At 36.9% G+C, this 18,318-nt stretch overlaps 2 protein-coding genes across 3 annotated transcripts; both read right to left on the reverse strand.

Annotated features, from left to right (window-relative positions):
- Window positions 1–3,466: 3,466 nt before the first annotated feature.
- Window positions 3,467–5,345, reverse strand: LOC130082435 (uncharacterized protein C3orf85-like). Its single transcript, XM_056247283.1, has 4 exons — window positions 5,318–5,345; window positions 5,061–5,185; window positions 3,821–3,906; window positions 3,467–3,723 (listed from the first exon to the last, which is right to left on the reverse strand). The coding sequence occupies exons 1-4, from the start codon at window positions 5,343–5,345 to the stop codon at window positions 3,648–3,650; spliced, it is 315 nt and encodes a 104-aa protein (XP_056103258.1). The 3' UTR covers window positions 3,467–3,647.
- A 6,154-nt stretch (window positions 5,346–11,499) lies between these two features.
- Window positions 11,500–18,206, reverse strand: abhd10a (abhydrolase domain containing 10, depalmitoylase a). 2 transcript variants are annotated; one of them, XM_056247397.1, is made up of 5 exons: window positions 18,088–18,206; window positions 17,473–17,656; window positions 15,512–15,623; window positions 13,387–13,524; window positions 11,500–12,275 (listed from the first exon to the last, which is right to left on the reverse strand). In XM_056247397.1, the coding sequence occupies exons 1-5, from the start codon at window positions 18,170–18,172 to the stop codon at window positions 11,934–11,936; spliced, it is 861 nt and encodes a 286-aa protein (XP_056103372.1). In that variant the 5' UTR covers window positions 18,173–18,206; the 3' UTR covers window positions 11,500–11,933. The 2 variants fall into 2 exon arrangements, with proteins under 2 accessions (XP_056103372.1, XP_056103371.1); XM_056247396.1 differs by lacking the exon at window positions 18,088–18,206 and adding an exon at window positions 17,808–17,960.
- Between the last annotated feature and the right edge of the window lie 112 nt (window positions 18,207–18,318).

The following is an 18,318-nucleotide window of genomic DNA, read 5'->3' on the forward strand; positions in this document are numbered from 1 at the left end:
AAAAAGAAGATTTTTTTTAAATCTTCCATTGGTTTCCATGCAACACACGTCGAGTCACTCCGAAACATAAACGAGCAAAATCATCATATTATTTGCGCTGTTTTAAATCGACTACAATCTCAATTTGATCGTTATTATCATCCACAAACTGACCAAAACCCGAACTTGAGCCTGACGCACTCTAGTAAAAAATGAATGACAATAGGCAACTGCGCATCAGTTCTGACTGTGTAATGCAGTGTAATTATCCGACAATGCAGTGAGATATGATGCATCTACTCACTATGATGGAGGCTGTTTGTTGTTTTCCTCGCCCGTGTAATGTCCGTCTGTTGGCACCATGGATGAGCACTCGAAGGGCCAGTGAAGGGGGAGGGACTGGAACCAGCTCAGCATCCGTCAAACCACAGCATCACGCGTGCTCGCTGATGGAGAGAGGGTTGGCTAGGAGCTGGACAGTAGTGTTACGTAAAACTCACGGTTGCGCGCATCATTGGCTTGACATGTTGCAGTGTGTAAAACGCGTAAAGCAGCGAGCCAAAAAAGGCATTCGGAAGAATGGCTTGTGTGCATATTAAAGCATCAGTGTGCGTACATGAAAAGTAGGCCATGAAGAACACGGTCTCTATATGCTATGTATGTAGGCTATGCAGTCGGGCATGATGCAATAAGGGCACCGGGGCACGCGTGAAATGATGCCATCTTTACTTTACTGTAATAAAATCTCTGTTCAAATGCAGACATTTTTTACTCTTCTGAAATGCTGAACATTGGTAATATTTCTGAAATTTTCAGTGAATACAACAAAGGTGTAAAATGCACAATTTATTGTTAAACTGCAAATGCACTCTGTCTTTACATTCAACTGAATATATAAATATAAAGTTGGCAAATAATACATCATATGATAAACTCTTTTTTACATTAAAACATAGGTATGCTATTAGCCTATGTAAAAAGGGAAAGTATAGGCTGTTTTAGTTGCTGACATGGTCTCCATTTCTAGTTGTATTTTTTTTTAATTACATTTTTTTTATTTTGCAGTTACATATGTCAGTGCTCCAATAGAGTTAAGTAGGCTAAAATATTTCGTGTTGTCTGAAGAACTGCATAATTTAATAATTATAGCCTGCCAGAATTTTTGTTTAAAACAATTTTAAATGGAGTACAGCATGTCGCACCACATGTTAGCTTTACGGAAGGCTAAAAGTGCCACAATTCACTTAAAAATGAAGAAATCAACCAATTAAAAAAATAAATTAAATAAATACATGTTCAAATTGAAGGGGAAAAAAAACAGATTTATTTATTTACATTTTTATTTTTGAGAAAAATAATAATAAAATAATGAATTGCTAAATAATTTTTATTCAACTTTTTTGCATTAAAATTACTTTTTTAAAATGTGTTTTCCAATTACTTTTCTTTATCTCAAAAACACTTAATAATTAGTCTACTTAATAAACCAATAATTGATTTATTTTTATTTTATTTTAACCGTCTGGGCGTCTTCGTCCGAAAACGGACGAAAACTTTTAAGTTTTGAATTGTTTAATTTTTTTTGCTTCATCGGATGGGGGTGAAACTTGGTGACTTTTGTTGTATTACCTATATGAACACACACACAAAAATCAAGGAGATGATTCTGATATGTTAAAGGGTCGTAAAAAAATAGTCACACTTAGCTTCCTCCCGGTCAAAAATGACCGACATAGGAAATGAATGGGAAATACGAAAAATAGGAAAACTCAGAGAAACTTTTGGTGGTACAAGCTATAGATCAGCCACTGTGCAGAATGAAGGGGTGACACTCTAAAACATCAAGAGTGCAAATAAGACAAATAAGTTTGGGGGGGGGGGGCACACACACACACACACATACACAGATAAACTGGCAAGACTGCAACAGAAAATTTGTAGAATATGCAAAATAAAATCAATAAATGAAAAAAAAATCTCGCTCAAATGCACGCGCACACACACACAGAGAGAGAGAGAGAGAGAGAGAGAGAGAGAGAGAGAGAAGGCAAGACTGCAACAGCAAATTTATAGAATATGGAAAATAAAATCAATAAATGAAAAAAAAATCTCACTCAAATGCACACACACACACAGAGAGAGAGAGAGAAAAGGCAAGACTGCAACAGCAAATTTATAGAATATGCAAAATAAAATCAATAAATGAAAAAAAAATCTCACTCAAATGCACACACACACACACAGAGAGAGAGAGAGAGAGAGAGAGAGAGAGAGAGAGAGAGAGAGAGAGAGAGAGAGAGAGAGAGAGAGAGAGAGAGAGAGAGAGAGAGAGAGAGAGAGAGAGAGAAGGTAAGACTGCAACAGCAACTTTTGAGAATATGCAAAAATAAATAAATAAAAAATACCAATTTATTGCAAAATGTCTGTATAAAGTGTTTTGAATTATCACTAACCATCCCTTATTTTGTTCAATTATTTGAATGATCAAATACTGAGTAACAAAAATGTTTGCATTGTGTTCCCTTTCTAACCAAATGCTATAGTTTGATTGTAATCATAATGCAAAACCTGATACTTATCTAAAAAAAATGTGTTAAAAAAATAAAGAAGTAGTCTTTTAGAATATCTAAATGTATATCTAAATAAATTAAAAAAACGAATAAGATAGAGAAAGCATGTCTAAAACAACAATAGGAATCAAAAAGCCTTTCTATGTATTATTTATGTAGGAAGCTATGGGAGCCTACAGGCGGTTACAGGACATGACACACATTTATATATTTTTAAAGCCACTAGATGGCGCTCTTCTCACTTGATTTTTTTTTTTTGAAGGCCTAGACTCTATTTTTATGTAAAATGTTGCATTTATTGAAAAAAAAAAAGATTTTTTTTTATATATTCTAATGGAAAAAATAGCTCATAAAAATTATATAATTAATGCAAAGTATCATAAAAAAACTCTAAAATTCTAAATAATAATCAGAAAATATTATAGAACAAAAATATATTTGATTGGTTATCCTGGGAAAAAATAAAGTTAAATTTTAAGTAGGGCTGTCAAATGATTAATCACGATTAATCACATCCAAAATAAAAGGTTTTTTTACATAATATATGTGGGTGCACTGTGTATAATTATTTTGTATATATATAAATACACACACATGCATGTATATTTAAGAAAAAAGTATTAGTTATATATAAAATATTTATATTTATATATAATATAAATGATATATAAATCTATATACAGTATATACATGAAAATATTTCTTAAATATATACAAGCATGTGTGTGTATTTATATATATAAAATAATTATACACAGTGCACCCACATATATTATGTAAAAAAAAACTTTTATTTTGAATGTGATTAATCACGATTAATCATTTGACAGCCCTAATTTTAAGGCTTCGTCTGTTTTTGACCGGGAGGAAGCTAAGTGTAACCCATTTGCGAAGAAGCCCAGAGGGTTAAAGTGGCTCTCCTAGTCCTCCATTCTGCATACTGTATAAAAAGCCTTCCTGCAAACTAACTTATTGCAATCTCTGAGAGAACTCTATGCAAAAAATATTGGCTGCTGTCCTGCCCACATCCCTTAGATCAGCAACGCAGCCTCAGCACTCTCCATTGACTTAATCAGTCAATGGTTTTGTCCATATCAATCACTGTTGGCCCGAGTGTGCATCCAGCTGTGCTCTTACATCCCTCAGCATATCCATGTAGAGCCTATTGTTCTCACTATGGAGAGAAAAAAGGACTTTCATTTCTTTGTTGTTTTATTGCATTATACTCTTATTTTCACAGTCTTATCATTTAGAGAACTTGGGATACTCACTCAGCCAGAGAACGGTCAAATACCAGGTTTCCCATGTCCATATAGTATTGAGCATTTGCTCTCAAATCAGTCCAGTATTCATTTGCCTGCAATCCACATAGACACCATGTGTACTAATTACTTAATTTCATTAGAAACATTTTATTCAGTCTATTGCACCATACTTTAATTTGTTTTAATCACTTTCCTTATGTCATTGTAAATACAGGCTAACATTCTGACTGCTGATGTCTTAAAGGTGCAGTGAGCAATTTCTGCTGGACCGAGCAGCACAACACACTTGTAGCCAATCAGCAGTAGGAGGCGTGTCCAATCATGATGGGGGAGGAGAGAGAGAGTAAGACTGATAAAGAGACAAGGGTGCGTCTGAAATCACATACTCTCTAGAGTAGTTATTTTGAATAAGTAATGACTTCACGGCCGCTAAAAAAATGTATGTTTTTTAAAGATGCTCTAAGCGATGTCATGTGTTTTTTAGGCCAAAACATTTTTTGTCACATACAGCAAACATCTCCTCACTATCCGCTGGCTGCCTGTCCCCTGAACACACTGTAAAGAAACGCGATCTCTGTAGACAGCCCATGCTTCACAAACAGCACCAAAAACAAACTGCAGCGACCCGCTCCCCAAAACATAACAAACTGTTCCAGCCAATGACCGACAAGAAGGGTTTGGGGGTGTGGTTTGGGGGGTTAGTGTGCGGATGAGGAGGAGGGAGGGTCTAGCTAGCCTCCGTTTTGTTTGACAATAGTTCGAACGTCAACAAGAAGTGACGTCACCCAGGATCGCTTAGAGAACCTTTAAGTATGAATGTGTGTAGTATGAATGCAATCTGAACTTACTACATTCGCCATGTTGTCACTATAATGTCACTGCCATTCATAAATCCTCTCCCGTGGCCTCGTGGGATAGTAAAGTGTCCATCGTATCCACACTTCAGAATCTCGCCGGAAGTACTAGGTCATCCACTTTTTTCCCTACTCTTATGAGTACTGTGACACATACTGTTTTTCGCCTACTATATAGTAGGGAACTATGTGATTTCGGACGCAGACGTCCACTCTTGCATTGCATGTTAATGCAGTTTGGAGGCGCAGCAATGAAGGGAGGGGTGTGTTTGTTTGGGTTGATTTCAAAAATCAACAGTGTTTCTCAGAAATCGTTCACTTCGCCTTATTTAAATATTATTTCACTAAACAAATCAAATCTGAGGCTGTGGACCGATCGCTATGGTGTTCACCTGCTCTTGTATGGTGTAACCCCATTGGTTGTGAGAATAGTTGGGGTTCCAGTACCCAGACTGTCTCTTTACACGTAAAAATTTCGTGGCCTGCTCCCCCTTCACAAATGGAGCGGTGAACACACCTATGTGAAAACTCCATTATTCATTTGTTGACTTTACGATTCAAATACAGTTCCTGTTTACATGCACACAATTCATGAATAGCTCTTTGCTATACACATGCAGGCAAAATTAAAGTGCATTGATTAACTCACCACTCATCAGAATCTCTATATGCTTCATGCTTTTCATCTGTGCACAAGCAGGGAAAATGTCTCTGTGCTCTCTAAATAAAATATAAATATAAAATCTAATAAATATATCTACTCTGAAGAAAAAACATGAGCCTAATTTGGTAACTATTTACAATAAAGTTAATTTAGTTAACATTAGATAATGCATTTGTTACAGTATTTACTATTTATTACCATTTGTTAATAAATGTAACTGTTCATTGTTGGTTCATATTAGCCCAGAAACATTAAATAATATTAACATATGCAACTTTTTGATTTTTAATAATGTATTAGTAAATGTTGAAATTAACATTAACTAAGATTTATAAATGTTTTTGAAGTATTTTTCATTGTTAGATCATTTTACCTAATATACAGTAGTGGCCAAAAGTGATGTCTGGCCTATAGGAAAATTGACATCTTCACTCTTTATTCAAATATTATTAAAAAAGCATATTCGTAGTTGTGCTTTGAGTCAGTTTTATTTGTCATAATAATGCAATGAAACATGCCAGATTGTGCGGACATAATTCTTGGCCACAACGGCAAGGAGTCATACAATGATGAGAGAGCCAAAGAAATATTAATAACTGATTATGTAGTGTGTCTATGCTTTTTCCTGTGAGCTTTTTGCTTTTCTATGCATATTTTTTGTATAGTAAAATTAAACCTGTAGCTGCAGTTTGCCTTTTTTTTTTTTTTTTGGCCAAATAATTTTGTCCATTTAATAACTTAACCAAGTTTAGTGTTTTGTTCTGTTTTTTTTTTTTAATGGAATATTTTCCTTTTGGTAATCACACTTGTAGGGTCACTTAAAAAAAGAAATATCACCTCCGGAGATCATCTTGACCAGTAGTTAACTAATGTTAACAAATTAAACCTTATTGTAAAGTGTTACCCCTAATTTTGTCTAAAATATTAAATTAGCTCAACACTATACTCTATTAGCTGTATACTAATAAAGTGCTTTCCAACAAAGTAATTATCAAATGTAAAGTAAACATCAAACAAAAACAAAAGTCTGGCAAGAACATAAGCAACTTTTGCCTCAACTAATATTACTAGTCGCACCTTAATGCAAAAAAAACAAACAAAAAACTGGTGGCTTTCTACGGAAGCGTATTGCATTCACTTGAGGAAAAAAATATCTACTCTGTTTTTCTGAATTAACGAGTTACTTATCTCAGAATTATGAGATATTTTTTCATGAAAAAAAGGTTTTGCTCTGTTTTTCTGAATTAACGAGGTAATATCTCAGAATTATGAGTTTATTCATTTTTATTAATTCAGAATTAATTCAGAAAAACAGAGCACAAACTTTTTGTTTCCATGAAAAATTATCTCGTAATTCTAAGATAATTAACTCGTTAATTCAGAAAAACAGAGTAGATTTTTTTTCCTCAAGTGAATGCAATACACTTCCGTAGCTTTTAGCTGCATGCTAAATAAATGAAAACGTCACAAAATGTCCTGTGCAGCGTTTCTCAAAAGCATCGTTAAGTCGATTGTAGCCTACCGGTGGCACCAAGCTCACGATGCTTCTGAGAAACACAGCCTATGTTACAGTATGTGCCTCACAGACTGTATTAAGGCAACTGAAAATGACCTATGATATCACTTTTTACACAAGGTTTGCTGAAACTGTAGTTGAGTATTGCTGTGAGTTTTACCTGTACAGAAGCGTCTCCAGAGCGCGGATCACGAGAGACCGCTGCTAGAATTTGGAGCCGTGGTGTGAAAGGGAATAGGAGACTCTTTCAGATCTGAATACACAACTCTGTGGGAACCATGACCAATGAAATAACTATTGACCTAGAACGGCAATAACATTCACATACTGTAAGCAAATATATCAGCTTAACACAAATACAAATATACACTCACCTAAAGGATTATTAGGAACACCATACTAATACTGTGTTTGACCCCCTTTCGCCTTCAGAACTGCCTTAATTCTATGTGGCATTGATTCAACAAGGTGCTGACAGCATTCTTTAGAAATGTTGGCCCATATTGATAGGATAGCATCTTGCAGTTGATGGAGATTTGTGGGATGCACATCCAGGGCACGAAGCTCCCGTTCCACCACATCCCAAAGATGCTCTATTGGGTTGAGATCTGGTGACTGTGGGGGCCATTTTAGTACAGTGAACTCATTGTCATGTTCAAGAAACCAATCTGAAATGATTCGAGCTTTGTGACATGGTGCATTATCCTGCTGGTAGTAGCCATCAGAGGATCGGTACATGGTGGCCATAATTGGATGGACATGGTCAGAAACAATGCTCAGGTAGGCCAAGGCATTTAAACGATGCCCAACTGGCACTAAGGGGCGTAAAGTGTGCCAAGAAAACATCCCCCACACCATTACACCACCACCACCAGCCTGCACAGTGGTTACAAGGCATGATGGATCCATGTTCTCATTCTGTTTACGCCAAATTCTGACTCTACCATCTGAATGTCTCAACAGAAATCGAGACTCATCAGACCAGGCAACATTTTTCCAGTCTTCAACTGCCCAATTTTGGTGAGCTCTTGCAAATTGTAGCCTCTTTTTCCTATTTGTAGTGGAGATGAGTGGTACCCGGTGGGGTCTTCTGCTGTTGTAGCCCATCCGCCTCAAGGTTGTGCGTGTTGTGGCTTCACAAATGCTTTGCTGCATACCTCGGTTGTAACGAGTGGTTATTTCAGTCAAAGTTGCTCTTCTATCAGCTTGAATCAGTCGGCCCATTCTCCTCTGACCTCTAGCATCAACAAGGCATTTTGGCCCACAGGACTGCCGCATACTGGATGTTTTTCCCTTTTCACACCATTCTTTGTAAACCCTAGAAATGTTTGTGCGTGAAAATCCCAGTAACTGAGCAGATTGTGAAATACTCAGACCGGCCCGTCTGGCACCAACAACCATGCCACGCTCAAAATTGCTTAAATCACCTTTCTTTCCCATTCTGACATTCAGTTTGGAGTTCAGGAGATTGTCTTGACCAGGACCACACCCCTAAATGCATTGAAGCAACTGCCATGTGATTGGTTGATTAGATAATTGCATTAATGACAAATTGAACGGGTATACCTAATAATCCTTTAGGTGAGTGTACATACTAAAAAGTTTGGAATAATTAAGATTTCTAAAATGTTTTTGAATGAAGTTTCTTGTGTTTCCCAATGCTGCATTTATTTGAAAAATACAATATTGTGCAACATTTTAAATAACTATTTTCAGTTTGAATAGGCCTACGTGTAGGCTCATTTATTCCTGTGATGGAAAACCTGTATTTTCAGCATCATTACTCCAGTCTTCAGTGTCACATGATCCTTCAGAAATCATTCTAATATGATGATTTTCTGCTCAAATTTGACCGTTTATTAGCACTGAGATATCAATAATGGTTCTTATATTGATCAATATTGATCATTATTTGCTGCTTAATATTTCTGTGAAAAATGTATTAATGCTTGTATTTACCATGCTTGTAATGAGGTGTGTACTTCATCCAGGTCCACAGTCATCAACACCATTTTCAACCTACAACAAAAAGAAACGCAAGCTTTTCACCAGCATTCATTCAAACTGTTTATATGCCATTTACTCATCTGAATTGTGCCATTCTCCCATCTGTTCAACTGTTTGGATTGGTTATATCCATCTTTGAGTCTGGTTTATACTGACACATTATTACACAGAAAATTTTAGGTTTTAAATGAAAAATGTGGTAGCCTACCATTTGTCTGCAAATGGACAGCCATCGGCACTGATCCTCAACAAACCCGTCTCCATACCGGCGTGACTCTGATCTTCAACCAGACTGAACTGGATAATATTCTGATTGTTCCAAACCAATCTGGCTTCTGACCTGTAATGCTGCCTGAATCATAATCATACACTGTTCGTTCATTGGCCAGAGGAGAGCTGGCCCACGACTGAGCCTGGGTTCTCCCAAGGTTTTTTCTCCATTCTGCGACATGATGTAGTTTTGGTGCCGTGCCACTGTCGCCCTTTTTCAGATTTGTTGCCATTGGCTTGGCTTGCTTAGTTAGGGACATTAAATTTAACATTTAATTTAATATTCAACAATAATATTGATCTGCCTGCATTGACACTATTATACAAGAACTGAACTGAGCTGGACAATGACATCAAGGTCTACTCCTGAGCGGCTGTATATATAAATGAACTAAATTAATAACTTTTTTAAAACAAAAATGAAACATCACTGAACTTACTTAAGCTGGACTGTGACGCCATTTTCTTCTGGAAACAAACTCGTTTGCATTATTTTCCTGTTATCTCTGTAAAGCTGCTTTGAAACAATCTGTATTATAAATAAATGTGACTATTCTATCCCCTAAACCTACCCGTCACAGAAAACTTTCAGCATTTTTACATTTCCAAAAAAACATCACTTTAAAATAAATAAATTAAGCTGTTTTCCTCATGGGGACCAAAAAATGTCCCCACAAGGATTTTGGATATTGCCAAATTTGTGGGGACATAAAGGGGAAAATAATGTAGGGGTTTACCTGACACACACACACACACTAATAATATTTGCTAGAGCCCATTTAACCCTCCCCTTAAACCTAAGCCTGACAAAAAACTCAACGATAAACATAATTTGGTCAAGTCTCTGAAATAGTGAATACAGCTCACAATTAAAATAGAGTAAAACTTTTTGACTAGGATATATCACATCAAAACAAGCACACAGACAAGAAACAGAAATGACACAGAAAACCTGCAGTTTCTCACTGTCCAGTTTAATAACGAAAACACCTATTTTTATACATGGCATAGATTTATACATATTTGAAAACATGACATACATGTTGCATTTTAAACTTTATAACATTTTTAAATGTTTAATATGAGCTAACAGAAATTTGTCTTGGAATGTCTACATATATATAATAAATGAGATAAATAATAAAACAATAAAGCATAAAGCTGACAAACAGAAGAGAAGGGTGCCAATACTTGTGGTAATCAACCTGTGGCGATATTAGTGCACCAAAAAATGAAAAGGAAAAAGGAAGACAACAAAACTTTTGTCACTAGAAGAATCACCATCACACCATCAATGGATACACTAACAAACACATATAATACCACAGTTGGCGGTAATAAAAAAAAAACCTCAAAAAGAGATAAAAAATATATAGTATTTTTGAGTGTATATTTTAAACGAGAACAATTTGAAGAGAAACGAGGCTCTTGAAAGATGCTATTGTTCTGTGTCTGCATCACTGCACTAGTGCATGAAGAAAAAACAGGTGGTGAAACAGACAAAGAGCTCAAAGAGAAAAAAATCAGCAAAACCCTCCTAGCGTTTACACTCCTATTCCAAATAAATGGCTTTATACGGTGTTGTTCACCATTCTAGTCTGATCGTGTAGTCTGTAGCACAACAAAAAAAGTGTTCTCCTTCTATATTTTTCATTGTCTGCGCACAAAATACAGACCTCAAAGTGATTCAAAATGCCTAAATATTCTGTCCCATTAACTGAAAACCTTGTTATATTAAAAGCAAGTACGAGCCATTCCTTTCCGTTTTGCATTTAAATATTACAATGTTCTTCAGAAGTGTGTCCTACTGGGAGTGATAAAAAAAAGACATGCACTCTTAATATGCAAGGCACAGACACTGTGAGCTACTGTCCAACCGAATGAAGTGAAAGACCATGTTATGCTACTTGCAATACTTAGTTCGAAAACAAAATAACAGTTGAAAAATAGGCCCAACAGTTTACACCATTACAAAAATGATCACATTAAAATGGGAAACAATACTAAAAATCAAGGCAAGACAAATGTGGAGTTCTTTTTACTTTGTCTACAAAGGTTTAGCATTTTGTGTTGTGATGAAACTGAAGTAATGCTAACACTTTACAATAAGGTTTCATCAGTTAACAAACATGAACTAACAATGAACAATACTTCTACAGCATATATTAATGTTTTATTAATATACTTTTATAAGAAAACTACATTTACTAATGTAATAGATCAAAAGTTGTATCTGTTTACATTAGTGAATGCACTGTGAACTAGCATGTTTATAAATGCTGTAAAAAATATATCGCTCCTTGTTAGTTTAATGTTAGTTAATGCATTGTTAACAAATGAGACCTTATTGTAAAGTGTTACAGAAGTGATTACTTACCCTTAAATCTCATTAGTGCTTGTGCATATTCAAACTTGGAACGTTGCATTTGGTTATACGGTTTTATCAAATTTGCTTCTTGTGAGCTATAGGAACAGGCAAGATTTTTAGTGAATAATGATTTAAATGTTGGCCTTTACCTTACACAAAGCTATTGTATGGCTTCAGGAGACTGTAGAAGGAATAGAGCGCACGAGTCAAGTAGACTTTTCGGAGTATGGCAGCACCTGGTCGCTTTATACTGCTCTATGATGGAACAAATAAAGTCCTATTGCTCTGAAAAGAAATGAGAATTTGCACTTTTGGTTGACATCCCTTTCAATTACTTTGTTTTCCGTCACTACCTCGATTTTCCAGAAACCTGACACCCGTGTACACGGCTTTTCCCATCCCAACTGGTCCGTCCTTCACGTCGTCCTCACACCCATTCTTCACCCTAATGTGGTTAATTTGTCGATAAGGTCATCAATAGTGTACACCATGAGCTTAATATCATCTTTCTCTGACATGCGATGAAGCCCATGCTTGCGAAAAATGACATCCACGTCATTGCTGAGTACCCGCTCCGCGACCTGCATGGAGACGTGCCAGGGTACGTCAGAGTCCTTGAGGCCGTGGATCAGTCGGACGGGGCAGGACACGGGGATGGGGCTCTGGAGTATGCAGTGGTTCTCGGCCTCCTTCAGAAAGTCCATGCTTAGAGTGTAGAAACCCTCTTCATTGTGCTTGGTAGGGAATTTCCAAAAGCCCTGTTCCTCTATCTCCTTCTTTGTCTATTGAAAAAGGGGAAGATATGGATCAGGAGGCAAAGGAGGCAGTGCCTGCTCAAAAAAAAACTTGAGAAAAAAAAATCATATTTTTAAATTGGTCGTTTTCTAGTTTCTTATTTCATTTAAAATTGAAAAACAAAACATGTATAAAGATGAAAATAAACAATATTTACAAAAAAAAATAAAAAATTACAATGAATATTTAAACCTCTGATACAAATGATTTTTGTTGTGTTACATCCTTAATAGTATAAAAGGAGATATTAACAGAAAAAGCGTAAAACTCATTTACTTGCCGAGTGTTGCGTAAGTATAAGCAATAGAGTGGCGCAGGGATGACGTATTTTAGCATTTTAGCACTTACATTTCCACCGTCCTGAAATTAACGTTTTTTTTAATGGGTTTTTGGTTAAAAGTCCAAAATAAGGTCTGTAGTGAGCAGAATATTCACTACATTATTCTACGACATAAAATACAACACAAACTTTGTCGCTAAATTATCAACTTTAGCGACTTTTCTTCAAAATACTAGCGACTAGCAACAAATCTAGTGAATTTTTGGACTGTTGGTTAACATGTAGTCAGTCAGTATTATCATACATGTTCAGTTGTGTGGCAGAATATATCTAAATGAGAACAACTTTATTGGACATTCGGTTATACATTACATTAAAATACAGTATGTGAGCACGGATTACCAGAAAAAAAAAAGAAAAAAAGTGTAAAGTAAGGGAAAATGTTTTTAAATAAAAACCGATTAAGGTATAATTCGTTTATAGCCTATGTTTAGCTTTTTACTTCTATCAATTTAGGCTTCACAATTCATAAAAGTTGTTCATTTGTGAAAATGATCATGGTGAACAAAGAATATGTGTAAGAAGCATAGCTTATTTTCTGCAATAATCCAAAAGCCAATGGAAAATCGTATTGTTTTTTTTGTCAAGGGAACCAGGGTGACGCTAACTTCCCGGTTGGTCTACAAAAAAAACCATCATCACTGCAGTGCTCTATAGTAATAGTGATGCTATTACATAATTTGTGAACCTTGTAACAAATAACTTGTATTATTATCATTTATCAATATTTTCTGATGTTTCAAAGAACTCTTTCGTACCTCTATTGGTAGGGCGTTGAAGGCGATGACAAAATGATCTGCAGCGGCTGAGATGCCCACTAAAGCAGCCGTCTTCTCTGGCCGTGCAAGAGCGGCTAGCAACATCAGCCACCCACCCATGCTGGAGCCGACCAGGATCTTGAGCAGGTGACACGACAGAGAAATTGACCATTTGTGTGCGAGTTTGAGTAAAAAGGGAGAAAAAGAAGAAAAAATACGTCAAGTTCCAAACAATTGTCAGCAGTGTTGGGGAATAGCTAACTGCAAGCTAACTACGACGCTACTAACTTAAAGGGATAGTTCACTTTGAAATAAATTTTTGGTATGTTTTAGCTTACCTCAAGGGCATCCAAGATGTAGGTGTCTTTGTTTCCGCAGTAGTTTCAATTTTGATATTTTTAGGTCAAACCGTTCTTGTCTGTCAGTCATATAATGCAGGTCTATGGTCACCACCTCAAAGAGCATGCACAGAGAAGTCCAAATTAAACATGATTTAATGACTCGTAAATGTAAGTACACATTGATGGCCTAAGACACGAAACGAGCGGTTTGTGTGAGAAAACGAACAGTATTTATATTGTTTTTACCTCTTGTAAACACAGCCACGTCCAAGTGATCTGAGGGCGCCGGCGCTTCGGTCTGCGCAAGCGCCGGAAGTGATCACTCGCGCGCGTACTCATTGTTTACACAGATATTCCGGAAATAAACATATTTAGATATACAGGAAATCGCAACGGAAGACGATTTAGATATATCAACAGACAACGTTGATTTTTTTTTTTTTTTTTTTTTTAAGAGATCACTTCCGGCGCTTGCGCAGACCGAAGCGCCGGCGCCCTCAGATCACTTGGACGTGGCTGTGTTTACAAGAGGAAAAAACAATATAAATACTGTTCGTTTTGTGTCTTAGGCCATCAATGTGTACTTACATCTACGAGTCATTAAATCATGTTTAATTTGGACTTCTCTGTGCATGCTCTTTGAGGTGGTGACCATAGACCTGCATTATATGACTGACAGACAAGAACGGTTTGACCTAAAAATATCAAAATTGAAACTTCTGCGGAAACAAAGACACCTACATCTTGGATACCCTTGAGGTAAGCTAAAGCATATCAAAAATTTATTTCAAAGTGAACTATCCCTCTAACTACTTTTTCAGTAGCTTTTCCAGTAGCTCAGTTGCTTTTACAACAGTGCAGCTTTTCCAGTAGCTAACTCCCTTTTCCAGCAAGTAGAAGTGTAGCGCGACCAAAAGCTACGTTTCGCGTTTTTGGACGAGCCTGCAATGTATTGATTGAAGCGTCGTCCTCTTATTAGATCACAAAAATTGCGCATTACCGCCATCTATCGCTTTATCAAGCATCTTGCGGCTTTACAGTTCACTACAGAGAATCATATTCTCATGATTATGTAAAGGCCGTACAGTACAGTTTTCACATGAATCGACTAGTAAAGGTTATACTATTGTAATTTATGCAAGCCAAAGATTAAAATGCAGTCTGCGTCGAAGACTTCAAGCTCATACAAGTGAATAATAGCCTTTTAAAAATGTATTAGCTGTCCTGCTTTATTGCACTCTATATCAAATGTCTATTTCTGATTTTATGATGACCCATCATAGTTTACTCTGTCCCGCCACGGTTTTGTAAAGAACTTAAAGATCACCAAAGTTGTGTTTTGCGCCATTACTTTGGCAAAGCATCTGTCAATCGAAAACTATTATTCAGTTATTTGTAATATACGTCTTTGTAAAAAAAAATCTAAGTTGTTTCAATGTAGCTAGCTAGTTTTTGATAGTAACCTGTACTGTGGCTAACTACTTCTTCTGAAGGGTAGCTTGCCTGTAGTTTAACTACTTTAACTCGTGTAGCTTGTCAAACTACAGTTTCAGAGTAGCTTCCCCAACACTGCTTGTCAGAACCTTTTAATAGGGAAAAACAATGTGAACATGGGATACTGATGACAGAAAAAGTTTGTAATAGGGCTGATTTCACTTTGGTTATGTGCATAATTTGATTCATTGGTATTCAAGTAACTGAAGGCATATTTGTCAATAAATGATTCCTGGTCAAATTCAATTCATCAAGACTCTCCAATGTGGTAATGCTGTTAATCCACTCACCTGTGGCCCTTCTACTAATTCATCCAGTACATAGAGTACGTCTTTCTTCCAGGCACCCATGTTGTAGTTACCCATTTCCCCTTCAGATGACCCGCAGCCAGAATAGTCAAACCTAAAGGAAGAATGTTTATCACAATAGCATAGCATTAGAGTTAAAATGTCAAGGTGGATAGAGATTAAACACTGCACACTAATAATAGTGACATTAACTGTTTTGCTCACTGGCCACTGTGACTAGTAGTTTTCCAAAGTTACTAACCACTCAGCATTTTCTCTGGCCACAATTTTGACATCGATACCATGGGGAAAAACTGCCATATAGATATTTTTAATTCTATTATCATAATTTGGCAGCCGGTATATTAGGCTGCTGTCACTTTAAGACCTCACGCACGGCTCCATTATACATGCGTTTTCTTTCTCAACTGTTTACGTTCACTTAAAACAAAACTAACTGTGTTTACGTGAATACTCGTCAAGACCGACATTGTACCGGTATTTGACTGTTTAAGTATATCTTTAAGTATTTTTGACTTTGGGTATGAGCACGAAATCTCCAGGATTGAGTAAAATGATGTGCAATACCCACAATCTCACAATGAAATTCAAGCCCTGTAACACAAACAATATTCATCCGGAGCAAATGAAACGGGTGAGTGAGGGGAGGAGAGTTTGTGTGTTTTTTGTTTAATTGTTTAGTTAGTTAAAAAGTTAGTTAGTTCAGTTTTAAACTATTTATTTTTGTATTTTTATTGTTAATTTAATATCAATTACTCTAGTTAATTTTACCTAAATTTCGACATTAAAATTTTTATCTCGCAGAAAAGTTCAGACACAAAGATCCAATCGTGAAAAACAGTAATGCTATCTATCATGATGTACTAGTACCAACCCAAACCAAAACGCATCTTAATAACAGGTGTAAACTGGATCTAAAGACTGAAAAGTTTTTATGGGTTTTAGCCATTCATTTATACAACAGGTGCGGTTTTGGGGGGCTGAAAATGCAAATTTTTGAAAACGATACAGTTATCGTCTCCGTGTAAACTACAAAAACGCAAATTTGTAAAAATGGTGACGTCATGCGCATGTGTTCAGTCTATAGGCCTTGATCATAGACAGTATAAGAAGTGGACAGAGCCATCTCATTGGAACTCAGTTGAGACAGTTGAAGCCCATTTTTAGCGATTTTTGAGCACTTCCGTTCCTGACGCGCAGACTCAAACCGACTCAAACTAAGCTTGATGACGTAAGCAACCTGTCTGACAGACGTAAATCTTCTAGTAGCTGTGCGTGAAAATTGCCAACGTTAATCTTGCAGAGACGGGGAACTTGAGCAAAGAGTTCTTTGGCGTGAGTGAGCAGGAGTAAGTATTCCGTTGCTTTTATGGACTCATTATCTATGGGCTTCTCCCTTGACGGGACGTCCCCCCGATTGCCTGCGAGCTTCTCCTCCTGTCTGTACGGTAATTTCTGTACAGCGCGACAGAGTCGAGTGGTTATTATGACGCAATCGTTAGCCTATTTTTTACAAAAACTGTTTCTACGGGGCCATAATGTAACATAGAAGGTAATGGAGCCCTTTATACATTGTTGTGTTTCTTTAGAAATAAATAATGGACAAATGGAGTCTTTAAACGCCTCAGATGTAAAGTTATTCGCTGTCAAAGTGACGCCAAAATGAATGGGAGTCAATGGAAATGCTAACGCAAGTGAAGTTCTGCTACAAGATGGCGGCACCCGGCCGGCTTCAACTTCCGGTCAATGGATTACCCCCTTGGCCTTGATGCATATAATGTTTCTTTGCAAAGTGACATCGCCAACTACTGGCCTGGCAGCAGAATACATCGTTTTTAGTCGTTTTCGTGGATCCATGTAATTTTTTCACCCAGATTTTTTAAAAACGTATCTTTTTTTTTTTTTTTTTTTACTTGATATAATTGTACTAAATAGTGAGGCACCTGAGGTATGAGTGACCCAACGACTTGCAGAACTCCTCTAATGCTTCTGCTTTCTGTCCACCCATGTTTGAGGCAAAACCAGGCAAGAAAACCACTCCAGGACTCTTCCCTTTCAGTTTCCTGTAGGCCAGCTTCGGCAGATCAGGTCGTGTAGCATACTGAATTGTGCTCTTGTGTCGAACACCTAAAACAAAGCAAAAATGCTATTTTATTTAAATGCAATTTAAAGCCTGAGAGCTAAGCATACCTAATATAAGATATTACAAAACACAATTCATTTTCTTCCTTGCAAACTTTCTCTCTTTATTACTAAAGCAACAACAAAACGATTTAACTTGATAACTGTAGCTGGTGGCGCTTAGATAGGAGACCAAACACGAATGATTTCTCCTCCGGTGTGTCAGCTGCCATCTCAACCGCAGGTTTGCATGTTATCTCCATTTTAGCAGAGTTCAAGCTTCAATTACGAAATCGAAACCGGTGAGTTACATCAAGACATCACTGTTCTCGACTGTGCATTACGGAACATGCTGGCCACACCTCCAACATTCACGCCCCCTGGCCGCAACATATCGAAGTTCTTGCATAATTACGTTTCGTAAGGACTCTGCTTACCCGTAGAAACGTGCGGGAGAATGGTGAATTTCCGGACGTTTATTTTAAGAACATTTGAGCAATTTCTGAGCACAGTTGACGCCATACTACCCCGCTCTCTGCGGAGACACAAGAATCCAGTCTGACTCTGAACAGTGTCCTGAAGGAGACGGAGACCCGAGCGCACATCACTGCCGCCTGCTGTCGTGGAGCACCAGTGACACACACACACACACCCTGCGTCTCAGTGTC

The sequence above is a fragment of the Rhinichthys klamathensis genome, unplaced genomic scaffold, assembly GCF_029890125.1.
Source record: "Rhinichthys klamathensis goyatoka isolate OS25496 unplaced genomic scaffold, OSU_Roscu_1.1 h1tg000046l_1, whole genome shotgun sequence".
NCBI lineage: Eukaryota > Metazoa > Chordata > Actinopteri > Cypriniformes > Leuciscidae > Rhinichthys > Rhinichthys klamathensis.